This window comes from Planococcus citri, chromosome 2, assembly GCF_950023065.1.
Source record: "Planococcus citri chromosome 2, ihPlaCitr1.1, whole genome shotgun sequence".
NCBI classification, from domain to species: domain Eukaryota; kingdom Metazoa; phylum Arthropoda; class Insecta; order Hemiptera; family Pseudococcidae; genus Planococcus; species Planococcus citri.
In genome coordinates this window covers 45,690,850-45,708,748 of record NC_088678.1, presented here as the reverse complement: position 1 = coordinate 45,708,748, position 17,899 = coordinate 45,690,850, and the positions used below count along the sequence as shown (strand labels likewise).

At 32.7% G+C, this 17,899-nt stretch overlaps 2 protein-coding genes and 1 long non-coding RNA gene across 8 annotated transcripts in view; 1 reads left to right on the top strand and 2 right to left on the bottom strand.

The window, feature by feature from the left end:
* LOC135836080 (uncharacterized) overlaps positions 1 to 8,185 on the top strand; it is a 46,626-nt gene extending 38,441 nt beyond the window's left edge. For both annotated transcript variants that reach the window (XM_065350672.1, XM_065350673.1), the window contains one exon: positions 98 to 8,185. In XM_065350672.1, the coding sequence (XP_065206744.1) occupies positions 98 to 5,989 (5,892 nt within the window). In that variant the 3' untranslated portion in view covers positions 5,990 to 8,185. The remainder of the gene's footprint in view (positions 1 to 97) is intronic.
* Positions 1 to 10,750, bottom strand: part of LOC135836098 (uncharacterized) — a 50,072-nt gene extending 39,322 nt beyond the window's left edge. For 2 of the 5 annotated variants that reach the window (XR_010556997.1, XR_010556998.1), the window contains exons 1-6: positions 10,197 to 10,750; positions 9,751 to 9,905; positions 8,470 to 8,689; positions 8,235 to 8,384; positions 6,772 to 6,883; positions 6,584 to 6,681 (exon numbers count right to left, since the gene is read on the bottom strand). This is a non-coding gene — a long non-coding RNA (uncharacterized LOC135836098). Of the gene's footprint in view, positions 1 to 6,583; positions 6,682 to 6,771; positions 6,884 to 7,910; positions 8,145 to 8,234; positions 8,385 to 8,469; positions 8,690 to 9,750; positions 9,906 to 10,044 lie in introns of those variants that run through there. The other 3 variants (XR_010556995.1, XR_010556996.1, XR_010556994.1) reach the window with 3 other exon arrangements.
* Positions 10,751 to 11,784: 1,034 nt separating this feature from the next.
* Positions 11,785 to 17,199, bottom strand: LOC135836094 (ninjurin-2-like). The gene is made up of 3 exons (XM_065350693.1): positions 16,687 to 17,199; positions 14,650 to 14,832; positions 11,785 to 12,313 (listed from the first exon to the last, which is right to left on the bottom strand). The coding sequence occupies exons 1-3, from the start codon at positions 16,777 to 16,779 to the stop codon at positions 12,146 to 12,148; spliced, it is 444 nt and encodes a 147-aa protein (XP_065206765.1). The 5' UTR covers positions 16,780 to 17,199; the 3' UTR covers positions 11,785 to 12,145.
* Positions 17,200 to 17,899: the final 700 nt, after the last annotated feature.

Here is a 17,899-nt window from a genome sequence, read left to right as displayed (position 1 = left end):
ATTGAGATCTTCTATTTTCAATAGCTACTTATTCATTAGTATTTTAGTAAAGAAGTAAGTTTATAGTAATTGAATTTATGTTACATTCATTTTGTAGGTCACCACACAAAATCGTGATGATTATCCTGAGAGGTGGATTGTTAAACCAGAAAAACCAAGAAAACATATTGACAATTTACAAGTTAGTGGAGAATTTTACTCATCTACTAGCACAAAAGAAGATTTCTGTGCTTATCAAGACATCATAGCAAGAGAAACAATCAAAAGACCACAAGATAATTTGATTATAGAAGGCACAATGATTTTAGAGACTTCTGCAATGACTGATTTTACTAAAAAATTACCTGAACATATTGAACCTCAAAGACGAAGAACATGGACAAAGCAAGATGGTGAACAATTCTTTGAAACTACAACATCTAAAGAATTTAAAGCTCAAGTAATAGAAAGAGTATCCAAAACAATCCATCAAGACAATCTTGAAATAAGCACAAGAAAATTTGATTGCATAACTACTGCTCAAGAAGTTTATCAAGTGTATGAGACTGAAGAAAGAGTAAAACCAAAGAAACCAAAAGATAATTTAAAACCTGAAGGTAAATTTGATAGACCAGTAATTGAGGAAATTGAAATGACTAAACGACCTGAACTGATCAAACCAAAAGATAACCTTAAACTAGAAGGAGAATTTGAAAGACCTAAAGCTAAAAAAGTACTAGAAGTAGAGCATCAAAAACCAATAAAACAAAAAGATAATCTTAAAACAGAAGGTGAATTTGAAAGACCAACTACTGCTGCATTTGTCCCAGTAGAAAGGCCAAAGCCGATCAAACCTTGTGATAATTTGAAACCAGAAGGAGAATTTGAAAAACTAACAAGATTTCAATTTGTACCAGTAGAAAGGCCCAAACCAATTAGGCCACATGACAATCTTAGGCCTGAAGGTGACTTTGAAAGACCCAAGCAGATTGAATTCAAACTGGTGGAAAAATCAAAACCTATTAAACCATGTGATAATTTAAAACCTGAAGGTGAATTTGAAAAACTAGAGAGATTCAAATTCACACCTGGGGAAAGACCTAAGCCTGTTAAACCTAGTGATAATTTATACCCAGAAGGTGACTTTGAAAGACCAAAACCAGTAGAATTTGTGCCAGTAGAGAGACCTAAACCAATTAAGCCAGATGATAATCTTAAATCAGAAGGTAACTTTGAAATACCCAAACTAGTGAAATTTGTTCCTGCTGAAAGGCCAAAACTCATCAAGCCTGTTGATAATCTCAAACCTGAAGGGGTTTTTGAAAGACCAAAACAATTAGGATTTGTTCTTACAGAAAAACCTAAACCAATCAAACCTAGGGATAACTTAAAACCAGAGGGTGATTTTGAAAGACTAGAACAAACTGAATTCAAACCAGCTAATAGACCCAAACCTAACAAGCCTGGTGATAATCTTAAACTAGAAGGTGACTTTGAAATGCATAAACAATCTGAATTTTCATTGGTAGAGAGATTAAGACCAGTAAAACCTGGAGATACTCTTCATCTTGAAGGTGATTTTGAGAGATTAAAACAAGAATTTGTTTTGGCAGAGAGACTAAAACCTATAAAACTTAATGGCAATCTTAAACTAGAGGGTAATTCTGAGACACACAAAGTTCCTGAATTTACTCTAGTTGAGCACCCAAAACCAATAAAACCAAAAGATAATTTAAAACTTGAAGGAGAATTCGAAAAACTAGAAGAAAAACTATTCCCACCTGCAGAAAGATCAACTCCAGTGAAACCTATTGATAATTTGAAAATAGAAGGGGAATTTACTAAAAGAGTAGAGCAGTATTATGTATCAGTTGAAAGACCTAAGCCAATCAAACCCTTAGATAATTTAAGAACTGAAGGAGAATTTCAACAACCACAAGAAATTGAATTTATTCCTACTGAGAGACCTAAACCAGTAAAACCAATAGATAATCTAAAACTAGAAGGAGAATTCTATAATAAATTTGAGATTTGTGAATTCACACCTGAAGAAAGACCAAAACAAGTTATACCAGAGGATAATTTGAAGCTAGAAGGTGAATTTGAAAGGCCAATGCCAAAAGAATTTATTCCTGCTGAACATCCTAAACCAATAAAACCAAATGATAACCTAAAACTAGAGGGCAAATTTGAACAACCAAAACAAACAAAGTTTGAACCTGCAGAAAAAGTAACTATTATAAAACATAAAGATAATTTGAGAACTAAAGGTCTATTTGAAAGCAGAGTTGTGAATGAGTTTGTGCCAGTACAGAGACCTAAACCAATAAAACCATGTGATAACTTGAAACTAGAAGGAGAATTTCAAAAGCCTGTAGAATTAGAATTTATACCAGCAGAAAACCCCACTATTATATGCCATACAGACAATCTTAGGACAGAAGGTATCTTTGAAGGCAAACAAATAGTGAACAAATATGTCACAGCTGAAGTTCCATCACTAATGAAACCAACTAATAACTTTAAACTTGAAGGAAAACTTGAGATTCCTGAGAAACCTGAGTTTATTCCAGCAGAGAAAACTACTATAAGATATAAGGACAACTTGAAAACAAAAGAAGCCATTTTTGAAGGCAGAGTTGTTGAAGAGTTTATTCTAGCTGAAATGAGACAACCTGTGAAACCAGTTGATAACTTGATACTTGAAGGTGAATTTGAGAAGCCAAAAGAAGTCAAATATATGGCAGCAGAGAGGCCAAAACTAACAAAACCTTCAGATAATCTTAAACTTGAGGGAGAATTTGAGAAACCTAAAAAGGTTGATTTTGTGCCTGTTGGACGCCCAAAACCAATTAAACCAACAGATAACCTAAAAATGGAAGGTGAATTTGAAAAACCAAAACAAAATCAATTTGTTCCAGGTGAAAGGTCCAAACAAGTTAAGCAACATGATAATCTTAGACCTGAAGGAGATTTTGAGAGACCCAAACCTAAAGAATTTGTGCCAGCTGAAAGACCAATACCAATCAAACCTTGTGATAACCTCAAACTTGAAGGTAAATTTGAAAAACCCCATCAAGCCAAATTTGTATCTGTAGAAAGGCCTGAACCTATCAAACAAAATGATAATCTAAAACCAGAAGGTGAATTTGTAAGGCCCAAACCTACACAATTTGTTCCAGCAGACAGGCCTAAACCTATCAAACAAAATGATAATCTAAAACCTGAAGGTGACTTTGAAAGGCCCAAACCTACACAATTTGTTCCAGCAGAAAGGCCTAAACCAATCAAACAAAATGATAATCTAAAACCTGAAGGTGACTTTGAAAGGCCCAAACCTACACAATTTGTTCCAGCAGAAAGGCCTAAACCTATCAAACAAAATGATAATCTCAAACCTGAAGGTGAATTTGAAAGGCCCAAACCTACACAATTTGTTCCAGCAGAAAGGCCTAAGCAGAAGAAACCAGAAAATAATCTTCATCTAGAGGGAGAATTTGAGAGACCTAAACCAGGCCAATTTGTCCCTGCTGAAAGGCCTAAACAAAAGAAACCCTGTGATAATTTGCACCTAGAAGGAGAATTTGAATGTCTTGAACCAAAAGCTTTTATATGTACTAAAAAAACCAAACAAATTAAACCAGGTGATAATTTGAGACCTAAAGGTGATATTATAAAATCCAAAAAAGCTCAATTTGTACCAACAGATAGACCAAAACCAATTAAACATCAAGATAATTTAAAACTAGAAGGTGATTTTGAAAGGAGGAAACCAGTTGGCTTTACTTTAGCTGAAAGGCCCAAACTAATTAAACCTAAGGACAATTTACATTTAGAAGGAGAATTTGAGCAACCAAAAGCAGTTGAGTTTATTGCTGCAGAACGTCCTAAGCAAGTAAAACCTTCTGATAACTTGAAACCAGAAGGCAATTTTGAGAGACCAAAATCAACTAGATTTATACCTTCTGAAAGACGGATACCGGTGAAACCTATAGATAATTTAAAACTAGAGGGAGTCTTCCACAAACCAAAAGAGACCTCATTTGTATATGTTGAGAGGCCTAAACCAATTAAACACACTGATAACCTTCACATTGAGGGTGAATTTACCAAACAGGACAAAACTGATACATTTACTGCTGTTGAAGTAGAAAGGACAAAACCAATCAAACACACAGACAATCTCCGCATGGAGGGAGAATTCACAAAACGAGTGAGAATGGAAACTATTAAAGCAGTAGTTGAAGAACGCTCAAAACTAATAAAACCTGTGGATAACCTTAAAATTGAGGGGAAATTCACAAAACAAGTAAAAACTGAAACTGTATCTCAACCAGTTGTTGAAAAAAGCAAACTAATAAAACCAGTAGATAATTTAAGAATTGAAAGAGAACAAGTTACTCAGCACATTGTCCAGCAGCAGCAAGTTATTCAGCAACAAAAAGTTGAAAGACATTCTACAATTAGGCAAACTGATAACTTGGGAGTGAAAGGTAAATTTGAGGGTCGAGTTGAACATTTTGATCCAACACATGTAGTGGAACCTGTCAAAACAGTCAAACCCAAAGATAATATACAACCAAAAGAAGATTTTGTGAGGTGTCCTATACAAAATGTACAAACTCAAACCAAACAAGTACAAGCTGTTAAGCATCAAAATAATTTAAAAATGGAAGGACACTTTAATAATATAAAGAATGAAGCCTTCAAAGCTGCACAAAGATCTGTACCAAAAAACCTAAGCACATTGAAACCTGATGGTCCCATGATAATAGAACCCAAGAAAGATTTCACATCAATTCAACCTGATAGAGTTACTGTTATAAGGCCTAGGGATAACCTGAGGGTAGAAGGAGAATTTGTAAAACATAAGGTTGGTACTAGTGAACAACATAGCACTCTACAAACAGTCAAACCATCTAAATTGAATCTTGATCAAATCACACAAAGATTGCAGGATGTGAATCGATATATGGTAAAAGGTGATATGCAAGACATATCATATAGAACAACTTCTAATAGTTCTACAAGTTCCATTATTGGAGGAACATCTCAAATCTCTTCCAATACAAAATCCAGTAACAGTCACATTGTGAATGGTCAAACTACACAAAATAGTCTAAATATTGGAAACTCAACCCAGACAAATCGAAAGATGATGAATGAAAAAAGTACTCAAGAAAAAGTTGGCTCTAAGATCAACCTAGCTTTGGCAATTAGCACTACAACTCGAGCAGATAGACAATGCCTCAGTCAATCTAATAATTTAGGTTCTCACAATGCTACCCATGAGCTCATTTCAAAAACACACATCTCTGATCAACACATACCAATTACCAATCAAGTTATTTGTACAAGAAACCAAAATACAAAAAATCTACAATCAAAGTCTAAATTATCAGACACAGAGAGATCATCCAAAGAAAGCTTATCTAGCATACACCACCGTAAAAATGTAATCAGTTCAACATCAGAAGATGTTAGTAATTCAGTGCTACATAGAAAAGGAATAGTTGTAAATGTTTCTGAACCTGGAATTCACACCATTTCCAGCACAGCAGCTATTCAACGTAAAAGTATACAAAATATTGATGGTCAATTTAGTTCACAACAACAATCAGATCGTAAAAGTCTGAGTTCCCTTCACAGACAAGGTGTTCCTGACAGTCATGCTCATAACACTCACACCTACAGCAGAAGACAAAACGATAATTTGACTGTTGATACATTTAGTCATTTTGCTAATGAATCTGGATCAACAGGTTATGGTGGTTTTGCCAAATCTCAAAAAGTTAAAACAGTTAAAAGCCACAATACTTCCCAAATTACCTTCGGAGCAGATTATTCCAAACAGAATATGCATTCATCATATCGCAAAGAATTCACTCCTAGAGTGATAGGTCCATGCCCTGCAGCATCAATAGTTACCAACCAAGCACCAATTTCTTTCAAACATACAAGAGATACCAAATCACACAAATTTTATACATATAGTGAGAGTAATTCATAAAGTAATTTGAAGTAATTTGGTACCTAGATTGTTTAGATTATTTGCTCACATGTCATGTTTTATTTTTTTCTCATTTTGAAGTGTATTGAAAATTTGAATACCTGTATATGGATTTGAAATCTTAAAAAATTACAAACTGGGAAATCCCATTTTAAATGTGATAATTTTTTTGATGATGTCATTAAATTTATTATTTAATTTTTTGTAGCCATTTACTTTCACAAACAAAATATTTACATACCTACCTGTATAATATTGCAACCCACAAGTGTTGTTTTTTTCGTTCTTTTTTAATTATAAAAATAAAATGTGCTTATTTAGCTTATTATCATGTAGTACAGTACCTACATATTTATTTTTTAAATAATTTTTTCTCTGTTATTAGGAGTATGTTTTAAATTGCTTTTTCTAATATACCTATTCCAATTATTGATATTTAGTTTCATTTCATTTCTCAGGTAGCTCACATACATATATACTTATTACCTAGGCACTGGTGCTTTTGAATGTTGCCACATTTCTCATAAAAGATATGTAATTTTAAAGGAACTGCTTTTAAAAAAGAAATGAAAAGGATTAAATTTGAAGAAGTACCTGCTGTTCCTTCTTGCAAGTCTTTCTGCAAATAATTGTGATGCTGGCAAAGAGGCGACGATTTTTGGTACAGGACTGGTAACTCGTCGGTCTTCACACTGAACCAAAGAAAGAAAAACCCGAATATTAGTACTTTCTCCATACAAAAACGAAATCAAAATTAATAAAATACAAAACGAAAACGTTACCTTATTCATAGGCGATCATCGATCAAAATGAACATTTCTCGAATCTGAGAGATTCTTGAAGTCACAATCTTATTATTCCACTTTAAATCTGGATATTTTCATGGCTTTATATCTTCAAATTCGTATGAAAAAACAGAGTATGATTATTAATTTTTTACATTCAGAAAAATTTGAAACATTAGCACGTGGTAGGTTCATTGACATGCAGCAATCAAAATCCTCAAGTAGATGTGTCAACATGTATTTACACGAAGATGCATGCATCTAGATCAGCTGCACTTTCACTAGGTCTTACCTTAACATCAGTTGAATGAAAATTCATCAGGTAATGTAGATAAGTACATATAAATAATTTCATCAAATTTAGCAACCACAATAGTATTGAAAACATGCTTAATTGAATACAACATAAAGTGAGCAATGGGGAGGGGGGGATAAAATATTTTATTCTAGAATCTTCAAACTGTCAAATAAGGAGTTGAAAATCCTGAAGTTTGAAAATGAAATTTTGTAAAGCGCTAATTTTGCAACAGATCATATTCAAACCAATTTTGAAATAGTAGGCACCGGATAACATTCAAAATAAAAATTCGCTCAAAACATTACCTACTTACAATTTTTTGTGAGTGAATGATATTCATTCTGCAAATGAGAATTTTTTCAAAAAGACTCGGATTAATGGGATTCTATCTATACATATAAATTAAATACACTGTATCAACTAGAAAAAATCGAAAATATCCCTTTAAGAGCCTAGATCACTCATCAGGTCACTCGAAACTGCTTACGCCAATCTCATAAAGCAATTATCACTACAAAAAAAATATCCATAAATTAATAAAATGACCAAAACAATTCAATATTCATTTATAAAAAAAATTAACAAATTAAAAGATGAATAAAAATTGAAAAAATAAAATATAACTATTGAGCATTGCGGAAGATTGTAAAAAACTGTATCATATACAAAAAAAAAAAGTATGTAGGTAAGTTATACATATCCGTAATTTCCAGGTGTATTGTGAAATTGAACGCAATGCATAATATGTAAGTAGAATATTTCAACGATTCGTTTTCGAAGAAAATACAACTTAAAAAATTATTATGCAAAATGCAAAATGTAAAAAAATATCACCATATTGATTAGGTACCTATAATTTTTAAGAATACACAAAACGAATTGGATTAAGTATTTGATATAAATTTCTTTGCTTGTAAAAAATTATAAGAGTAAAAAATAATTTGACGTGTGAACAGGTTGACAATCAAAATGATATCGGTTTGCCTTTAGTTAATTTTCTCAAAAATCGAGGATAGTCGCGTTTTTTAAACCATACGAAACCCTGAAGAAGGAACCCATCCTCCAGGATTCACTAAAAAAAAAAAAAAAAAAAAAAAAAAAAAACACGGGTAACCACAATGTTTTATACTTATGGCATTTGGAATAAAAAATAACCACTCACCAACAGAACAGTACGTAATTTCACAAGCTAACTATTTCGTTTCTATTCAGCTATTCAGTTGAGACACGTCTTTGGATGGATTTAAGATAATGGTCTCAGGCACATTAAACATACCGTCATAAAAATTCGGACGAATTTGCCAGAATTGGGCTAGAAAAAAAATATATACATATTTTAGAGAAAAATATCATATCCGTTATTACAACAATATAAATAACGTATTCGTGAAACTTACAGGATGAGATATAACATCTGTGGAATTATTAACGACTACGCAAGAATTATATACAGATTGGTCATCTTGTTCATCTTTTGGTGCATGACGCATATGTGACCAAAACACGACGTCTCTTTGAGGTGTGGGCCAGACTCGTTTATGTATTTTGATGAAAAATAAGCGTACGTATCATCCGATAATTTTTCCATTACTTCCATGCCGTTTGCTTCCAAAGTAGCTACATTATAAAAGCAATAGTTAAAAGTTGAATTTAGAATTACAAGTACGAAGAGATGGTCAGCAAAAATAATGCTTCAAGAGGTGTATTTATACTTTTCCAGTAATTTCACTTCCTCCACTCGAATCAAAGGAAATTGTTCCATTCAATTCTTTCGGTTTTTAAAAATGTGCGAAATCAACATTTATTTCAAAAAAAGCAAATAAACTGTGTGTCTCATAGAATCTCTGAATCAAAACGTAGAACATCGATAGAAATTTTTAAAATTTGTGCATGACTCCAAGAACAGCTTATCTCAGATTTTAACTTCAACATTCTTTTCGGCATTTCCTCCCAAGAATACTTCATGATTTAAATGAAAGTAATTTCTAGATTCACTCGGCTTCCCATTTCTCAAGTAGCTGTTCTTTCTAAAAATGAAAACTGCTCATTTCTTGAATAGGGATAGGTGTGGTGCACCAAACCGAACTTTTTCACATTTATTTCAATACTCTTAATAAGTAAGACCATTACAATATGGAAAAATGAATGCAAATTTCAACATCTCGTAGTTAGTGCCAATGACCACAGATTTATGAAATTTCATCTTTGAAATGTTGGTTCCAGTCGAGAAAAATTTCATTTGAAATTCGGAACTGTTTGAAGGTTTACAAAATCGGTCTAGAAGCAAGTCTTAAAAACATGTAATTATACGTACAAGTAAAGAGCAGCAAAACATCGTAAAATACTCCCCTACGTTCCCTCTCTAAGATACTAGAAAATTGATGAGTTCGTTGCACATGTTCAAATTCACTGAAAAATTGTGAAAATTGCCAGCCAAAGCATATTTTCTCAATAAAATGCCTTACGTCATTGTTGATTCACAGCAAATTTTCAAACTCTTTTTTCGGCGGAATAAAATTTCCTTGAGAATTATCGATAATAGAGCTCAAAAATAGCCAAATGAACAGAATTTCAAAATGGCATTTAGATGAATATCTAAACCATGAACTTGATTCTCTCCTTCCACTTCAGGGTGACAAAAACACTGCAATCATAAATAATTAAATGATTGTATTCACCTCTGCCGAAAGACGATGTTCCAAACGGTTGATCTGGGGCAAGGTATCATTCTCATTTTCATCCGGTTTCGTTGACATTTTGTTATCACTAGATTCTAAACTCGGTTCCACTCATCCACTGCATCATAAAATTCATCTTCGTGAGGAGCTCGAATCTGTGAACACGTTTCTGCCGTTATAATATGTCTTGGATTTGATAACGAATAAGTATGAGCGAAAATTTACATCCAACATCACGAAAGCAACAAGGAAATAAGATATTAGTTACGAAATAATACATATATATCTACCTACAGGCGACAATAACCAGTGAACTACCTGTCGGCTGTCGGTGTTTACAAACTTGAGATATTGACAATTGAAACAATACACGTTCGCGAAAATATTCGTCCGCGGACAATATCCTAACATACAGTAGATTATTATATTATCTAAACCAATCTCACTTTCGACTACTGGAGCGGAAGTTTTGCTAGTACGAGTGTCATTCCAGTGCATTTCCTACATCTGTTGTCGTTTTTCGGTTCCTTGTTCAATGCATGGAACGAATCTTCTTTGCAAACTAGTCAGGTTGATGGAATTGTGTAGAATTTCACTTCGCTAATATTGTGAACCGTAGGTACCGTAGCTTTACATGTCACATCCATTTTGAGTTTGTCGTTACCATCTCACATCTCACACATCTGTAATTTCTGTAACACTAATAACACCGTTTATTAATACCGTTTATAACTGATAACACGTGATAAACTGATAAGATGCCGATGACGCCATCGCTAAAGCTCTTTAATACAAGTATGGAAATAGATTATACTCTTAAGAAAGTCATAGGATTTTACGTAAGTTTTACGTACTGCGCAGTGCGCGAGCAAGCATCAAATCAGCTGTTCACGTACAACGTTGCACCCCATTAGTTGCTCCACCCACCTCCACCGCGTGACGACACCAACCTGCCATGCGCAGTACGTAATACATACGTAAAATGCTAAGACTTTCTTGAGAGCATAATCTATTTCCATACTTGTATTAAAGAGCTTTAGCCATCGCCAGGGCCACTGTCAGTGACGACCTTTGTGACGACGCGACTGACGGACGCGACGACGTACCCGGTACCCTTTGAAGGAAGGAATCGTTTTTCGAAATGTTGCAGTTGCTGCAAAATAATTAATTTTTAGAAGTTCAACAATTTTTGATTTATTAAAATTAAATTTCATTAAATTTTACAATTTTTGAGCTTCAAGAACTTCTTAAATTTCAGTGTAAGAAAAAAAATGATTACTTACCTAGTTACCTATAACAAAATTTTTGATCATTTTTCGACTTTGTGTTCATTTCCGCATTTATTTTTATTTTATTTTTTTCATCGCGATTTCTTAAAATTGAAAATCATTTGTGACCCCTAAAATTTACAAGTTGGGCAACAAGTCGTAATAGGCTGGTAAGTGGTAATTTTGTTCATTTTTTATTTTCCCTCATGATCAAAATTGGATTTTGAAAACGTATTTTGCCCCTTCAATTTTGAATATATATAGGCCACACCTTCACATAACTTCTTTTCTTAGTCGTACCCGCTTGTATCCAAATCTAAAGTTTGTACCACCACTCCCCGAAGACTGTGTAGAGTACTCCTGGTTTTCCAGTAACCGTACAAGCTTTCTTTGTTTCAGTATTCAGTACCTACCTATGTACTCATAAAATAAAAATCCGCATTTACAATTTTATAGCCATGTACTTACATAATTTACACTTGTTAGTTACATACCAACAAATGTCTTCTCGATGCGTTTCTTATTACTGAAGAAAAAACACAATGAAACGGTGTTACTTGGTTCGCAAAGAGGAAGTGAAGTTTTCATTAATTTCAGTTTTATTGTAATTTGAGACAAATTAATTACAAAAAATGATGCAGATTTTTCTATCCTTAGCAGACGGAACTATTTATGAAATTACTAATTATATTATTTTAATACCAATACAGTAGGTACCTATCTGTTGTGATTCTAACTTTGACAACTCATTTTCATTTTCAAAAAATGATGATAACAGAACTTCACTTTATTTTTTAATTTATAATATCGAAATTTTTATTTTATGGTATAACAAGACACAAAGGAACTGTATAATAGGTAGCTAAGGATTTTTAAAAAAATTCAAAATACTGAACAAAATTCAGATTAGACATACGTAAATATATTAATACTGAAGTTGAATACAAAATAATTTGTAGGGGAAAAAGCTCTACAAATATGTACATGTCATATTTATTCATTACAAGTATTATCTCCTCACATGTAAATTAAATTAATTTTCTCCCTGCAGTAAAATAACAATCTGCATTTGTAAATTGACTGAATTTGAACTTTTCCGAATCTACTCCAAAGTTGAGTCAAGTTTTTCATGCCACCGTTGAATTCAGACCAAATCCAGAAATTATCACATTTACAGAAGTAATCAGGAAAATGAATAATAGGATAATGTCGTTGAGTAAAGTTGCTCTTTTGTGATCCGGTTTATCGTTAAGGTTTAATCCGCCGATCATTAGAAATAAACCACCTACAACAATCTGGAGAAAACATACTAATGAATGCCTGACATTTTATAATGTAAAAAATATTATATCACCATTTCGAGTCCTAGAATCACAACATGAGTCAAAATTAACGAAATTGAAGCAAAAAGATAGGATTTATCGTTCGATTAACCATTCATTTCAAAACAAAATCTGTAAGATTTCAGCAAGGTCGAATATTTAAAAATTTTCAAAATATGATGTAGGTACCAAAGTACAATACGAATGCGAAATTAATCATTCTCGTACGTAGACGTACCTACCTAGACCTACTTTCAAATGTCAAAATAATTATGCCCCTGCAAATGAATTTAGGCAACCCATAGTGATCAAAAACGTTTTTATGCACTATTGACTAGAAGCGTTCAATAACAGAAATATTTCAATTGAAAAGTACCCGTAATTCGAAAACAATACGGTAAATTTTTATTCTTCAAGTCTTATGATTATGAAGTACGAAAGCTACAAACCTACTCCATCGAAGTATGTTGAAATTTCCACCATAAGAATATCGATAGCGGGAAGTTTGAAATTTCTATCAGTAAAAGGGTTGCTTCATATAATGATGATCAAGCCTGAAATCTTCAAAATCCCACCAACTTTTATTACACTATGATAGCCCCCTCTTAACCCTCAAAAAACAAATTTACAGTTAGAATTTTTGATATCCGTTCATGAATAAAATTTACCTACACAAAAAATTGTTTTTTTATATGAATTTATGTCACTCTAATATATATAATTTTATTCTTCCCGGATTACTTCGTTCTTAGTTGTAAGGACATGGATGAATCAAAACCAACACCCCATACATAGGCACATCTCTTTTCTCATGTCAAATCTTGGTCTGGAAAGCTCACTTATTTCACATCCATCAAATTGAATAACAAAATCAAACATTCTAGGTACCAAATAAAATCGGGGTTTGTTTCGCGTCTTCGAATTTCTATAAAATATGTGTAAGAATGTTCACAGATGCATGTGTGAGTAGGTATGGTAAGCTATTCTATCGTCTATGTACGAGTTAGGAGATACCCACAAAATTACTGATTTACATAGGTAGTTAAAAATTTCGAATTTGCACATTTTGTGATTCTAGGAATAGGTAGATTTAGTTGAATGGGAACGTCACTAGAGATTCATTACCTAAACGTAGAAGAAACGTATTAAGTTTACAATTCTCTTGTTCTTGGTGGACCAGAATTTGGCGCAGGAGTAAATGAGCTGACTACCAGATTAATTATCGACACGACGTAACAAATATATAGACCAACTTGATTAACTATATTTGCCCATCGTTTATATCCGGGTGTTTGCAAATGTAATTCTCGAAGACCATGCATGGAAATGTACAGTATGCCCAAGACGAGCTAAAATATCATTCAATCGTTAATCTCATACCAAAAAAATGAAAAATTCAGAAAAAATGAAGCCATAATATAGGAAAAGTGATATCATTGCAAAAATTATGAAAATTGATCTGTTAGCTGCGTGGAAAAATCTCGGATAAAAATCTCAAAAGAACTACCTACACCTACTCCTACTCATAACGTCGCCTAAAAATACAGAGATGATATGTCCACTTTTTTCGTTTTTGGGGTTTTGACTGATTTTGATACAATACAAAAGTCCTACGTGCAAAATTAATATCGAATCATAATCTTCTTGTTTCAAATTCTTTGGAAAAAAATGTCATGGATATACCTAAACCTATCACCTTAGTATTCTTAGACAACGATAATTTTTATGGAAAAATAAAGTGTGTGTAAGATACAAGCATAGAAATCAAAACAAATCGTGATCGCGTAGGTAATATCTTGGAAATAATATATTAAGCTCACTCATTTTAGGCACAAATGGAAAATGTACATTGGTCAGTATTGAGCATAGGTGGGGGAGGGGTAAATTGTATCTAATGTTGCCTGGTTACTGGTGATGTAAACAACACGCAATTATATGTGCTGTTATCTACACTCAATTTAAATATTTGTCAACGATAGGTCTATATATAATACACATATAACGTGACAGTATTTTTCTGCACGAAATATGAATTTATGAAACACTGATGTGAATATCGATACCTAACAGGTCTATGTCTATGCGTTTTTACGCAAATGAGTCGGCGGCGTAGGTAATAGGTATCGAAGAGATTTCAAGCATAAGTATTGTATGTACGTCTACGTATTTCTAAAAGCCATGTAATTTTGGTCCACCACCTAGTGACGAACCCAAATATTAAGAAAGTGTAAGTATTTAAAAAAATGTAAGGTACACTCAAACTTCATAAGTACCTATCATGTAGGTAGGGAAGTAGGTAAGGTACGTACCTGAAGGATTATGGAACTACTAATCAGCCATAACAATATGTGATAAAACTGCATTTTTTCGCCCGTTTGCAAAATGTACTTTAATTGACTTGCGTTTGAGGTTAGCAAAGCTATATCTAACATTCCTTGGGCGACGGTTTTCTTCGTTGTGTATTGGTTGATGTTAATTGTTCCTTGTTTTTTCTATAAAAACATCCCATATGGTATTAATCAATGAAATTTTACAAGAGAATATAAATATAGGTAACGGTAACTCGTAGTTGATTCATTCAGACTCCAATTTGGAGCATTTTTTTGACCTCAAGTACTTAAGCAAAAAAAAAGTTGATTGATTGAAATTTTGAAAAAATTTAAAAAGTGAGTTCCTCTGTACCAGTACTTAGAATTTAAGTATTGCTTTGTAATTAATAACCATGGATTTTCAACATTTTTAAAAATTCAGTTCCTAATCGAGGATTTTGAATTGAGACTTTTGTTCATTGAATATTGAAGAATTTGCGAGACAAATTTCCAAAAATACTTATGATTTTTGACGGTGTTTCAACTCCGAAGTATCATTCTTAGCCTGGGAAATTTTTGCTTCAAATTTCATCGTTTTTTTTTATTTTTTGTTTTTTCTGAATGAAGAATATGAATAAATAAGAATTATTAACCATGAAAAAAAATTCAGTGAAGCACATTCAAATAATTATTTTTACTTACCGGGGCATTTGTGACAAATTTTGGTACCTATATTTACCCTTTCATTATGCGGGAAACTTTTCAAAATTCATTTAAAAAATCAAAATTTAGTTTTTAAAAAAAAAAAAGAATTGATTTTTTTAAAAATTTAAATGAATTGTTCTATGAAGTGTGCCGAAAACTAACATTTCCCTCTGCCGGCTCTGCCCTGCCAGCAGCTCGTTTTTGCTCTCGACAACAGTACTGAGCCCATTCATCTGATTTCGAAGAGTTCTTTTTTACAAAATGATTTTTTACAATCCCTATTATTTTTAGGGGTAACCAAAACACACGACTTTTAATTTTTTTTTATACAAAAATGTTTAGAATTTTATTGATTGAAAAAGGATACATCGTTTTCTCTTACCTACCCATGCTACTTGAGACCGTTTGCATATAATTTAACATGCTTTTTTGTTTAGGGGATACCAATTTCTTGATATTTTACCTATGTATATGTATTATGCAGGTTACTATTTCTAATTTTTACTGTTTTTTTTTTTTTTTTTTTTTTTTTTTTTTTGCAGCACATCATTTTTAGGGCTTTTTGTATTTTGAAAAAAATTAAAATTTCCAAGTATTCCCAATGTTTTAGAACCACTGAAAAGAGGAGAATCGAAAAGATAACTAAACCCGGTAATACCACGAGACAAAATTAAAATTATTACAAAATGAAATTTCCAGTAGGTCTTTTGATGGACAGATTCGAATAATTGTTCTTTTTTTGAAAATTAAAAATAAAATAAAATACATGTAGAAGATGCATATCTATCATTTTCTGATAAGTATGTATAGGTAAGTAAGTATGTACCTATTTGGGTGAACAGATGGAAAGGTGATTGTAAATCGAAATATTCATTATGAAATATTAATGAATGATGAATAAGTATACTTACTCGTACCTACGAGAGAAATATCATTATAACCATGGTATTGATTGAGAATGCTCGACAGCAATATCATAACGTGTAATCGTCAGGTTGGTAGGTACGTTTAATGGCAAAAAAATTGTACTATATTTTCATTACCGTCATTTGAGCATATTTTTGGTAGGTAGTTTCATCTATACTTGTGACGAGGTATGCAGGTGTTGTATACAAATAGCAGAAGAAGAAAAGTCGAAGTGAAGGGACACATAATTGTTAACACGTGTCTGATGATCTGTTCATTAATCACCAACACTTTTATCATGACACCATAAAAATCAATTTCAATGAAATTTTTCCCATAACAATTCGAGAATAAATCTGCAATACCTACCTAATCACGATAAAATGAAAAAATCTACAAATAAAATCCACATAATTTTCCACTCACTAATTCGGCTTCATTTTCGGCTACCAACGTATCCACCGGTGCAACTGAAGAATTAGACATTTTGAAAAACTTTTGAAAATATTTGGCGAGCATTTAAAATATACTCGCACTGGATAAATTCTTCAATTCTCAATCTTGATCAAACACGAAGAAGAAGAAAAAAAAAACGCGCATGAAACATTGTATATTGACGCATACGAGAAAACTTTCTGCAGCCGAACAACAATACACTCTCCATAAGAGCTGGAAACTGTTCGTACTAGTTACAATTGTGTTATTGAAAATGATTCGCGACGGTGGGGTGCGTGTTTAATCGATTGTAAATGAGTAAAATTTAATTCTTTCGTCGAGTTTCCCGTTCTTCACGGAATCAAATTAAACATTTGAGCGTCAAATAAAAATATACTTAATTAGGTTTAATTATAAGAACACGTGCAAAAACGAGCATTCCGAAGCGAAAACTATTACGTAAGAATTGACGATCTAGTAATCATTTGGGTTGGAATCGCTTCGAGCTCGAAGTGGCATTGACTCCTGCATTAAGGGAAGCGTAAAGTTTTAGGAGTCTATTGTTTACAACTGCACGCAATTGCGCTTTCGTTAATAATAAAGGTTTAAATAATACCTATTGGAAAAATCGGCCAGCAAAGTATTAAACAAATGAATAGGTAATAGGCATCTATATGGTATGGTGTCAAATGCCTACCCAGACGTACCTACTCAGACTTTTATTTTTATTTTAAGCTATAGTAGAGTAAAAAGTAATAAAATTAAACAAAACAAAAACAAAACTCAGTACACGCCCTCTCCTTTTCTCAAAACAATAAACTTGAAAATTTCGTAATTAAAAATTTTTTTCTAAGTGGGAAAATTTCAAATGAATGTACTTGGTAGGTATATGTAGATATGAGTAGGTATAGCTGTATTCGACTATAACTACGGTCAGTGGCAAAGGCAGAAAGGAGGATAAAATTTCAAGAAACTCGTACCTATAATTTTTTTTCTTCTCAGTTATACCTATTTTTACAAAAAGTACCGGAAAATTGCAGATGCAACGCAATGAAAAATTGTCCTACTTTTAAGTAAATTTCCACATACTCCCCAAGTCTACGTCGGAGTGACACTTTCTATTATGCAAGAAATTATCTACGATTGCAGTATCGGATAAAGTAAGATATCATTCGGTTTGCGGTTACAAATATCTTCGATATGA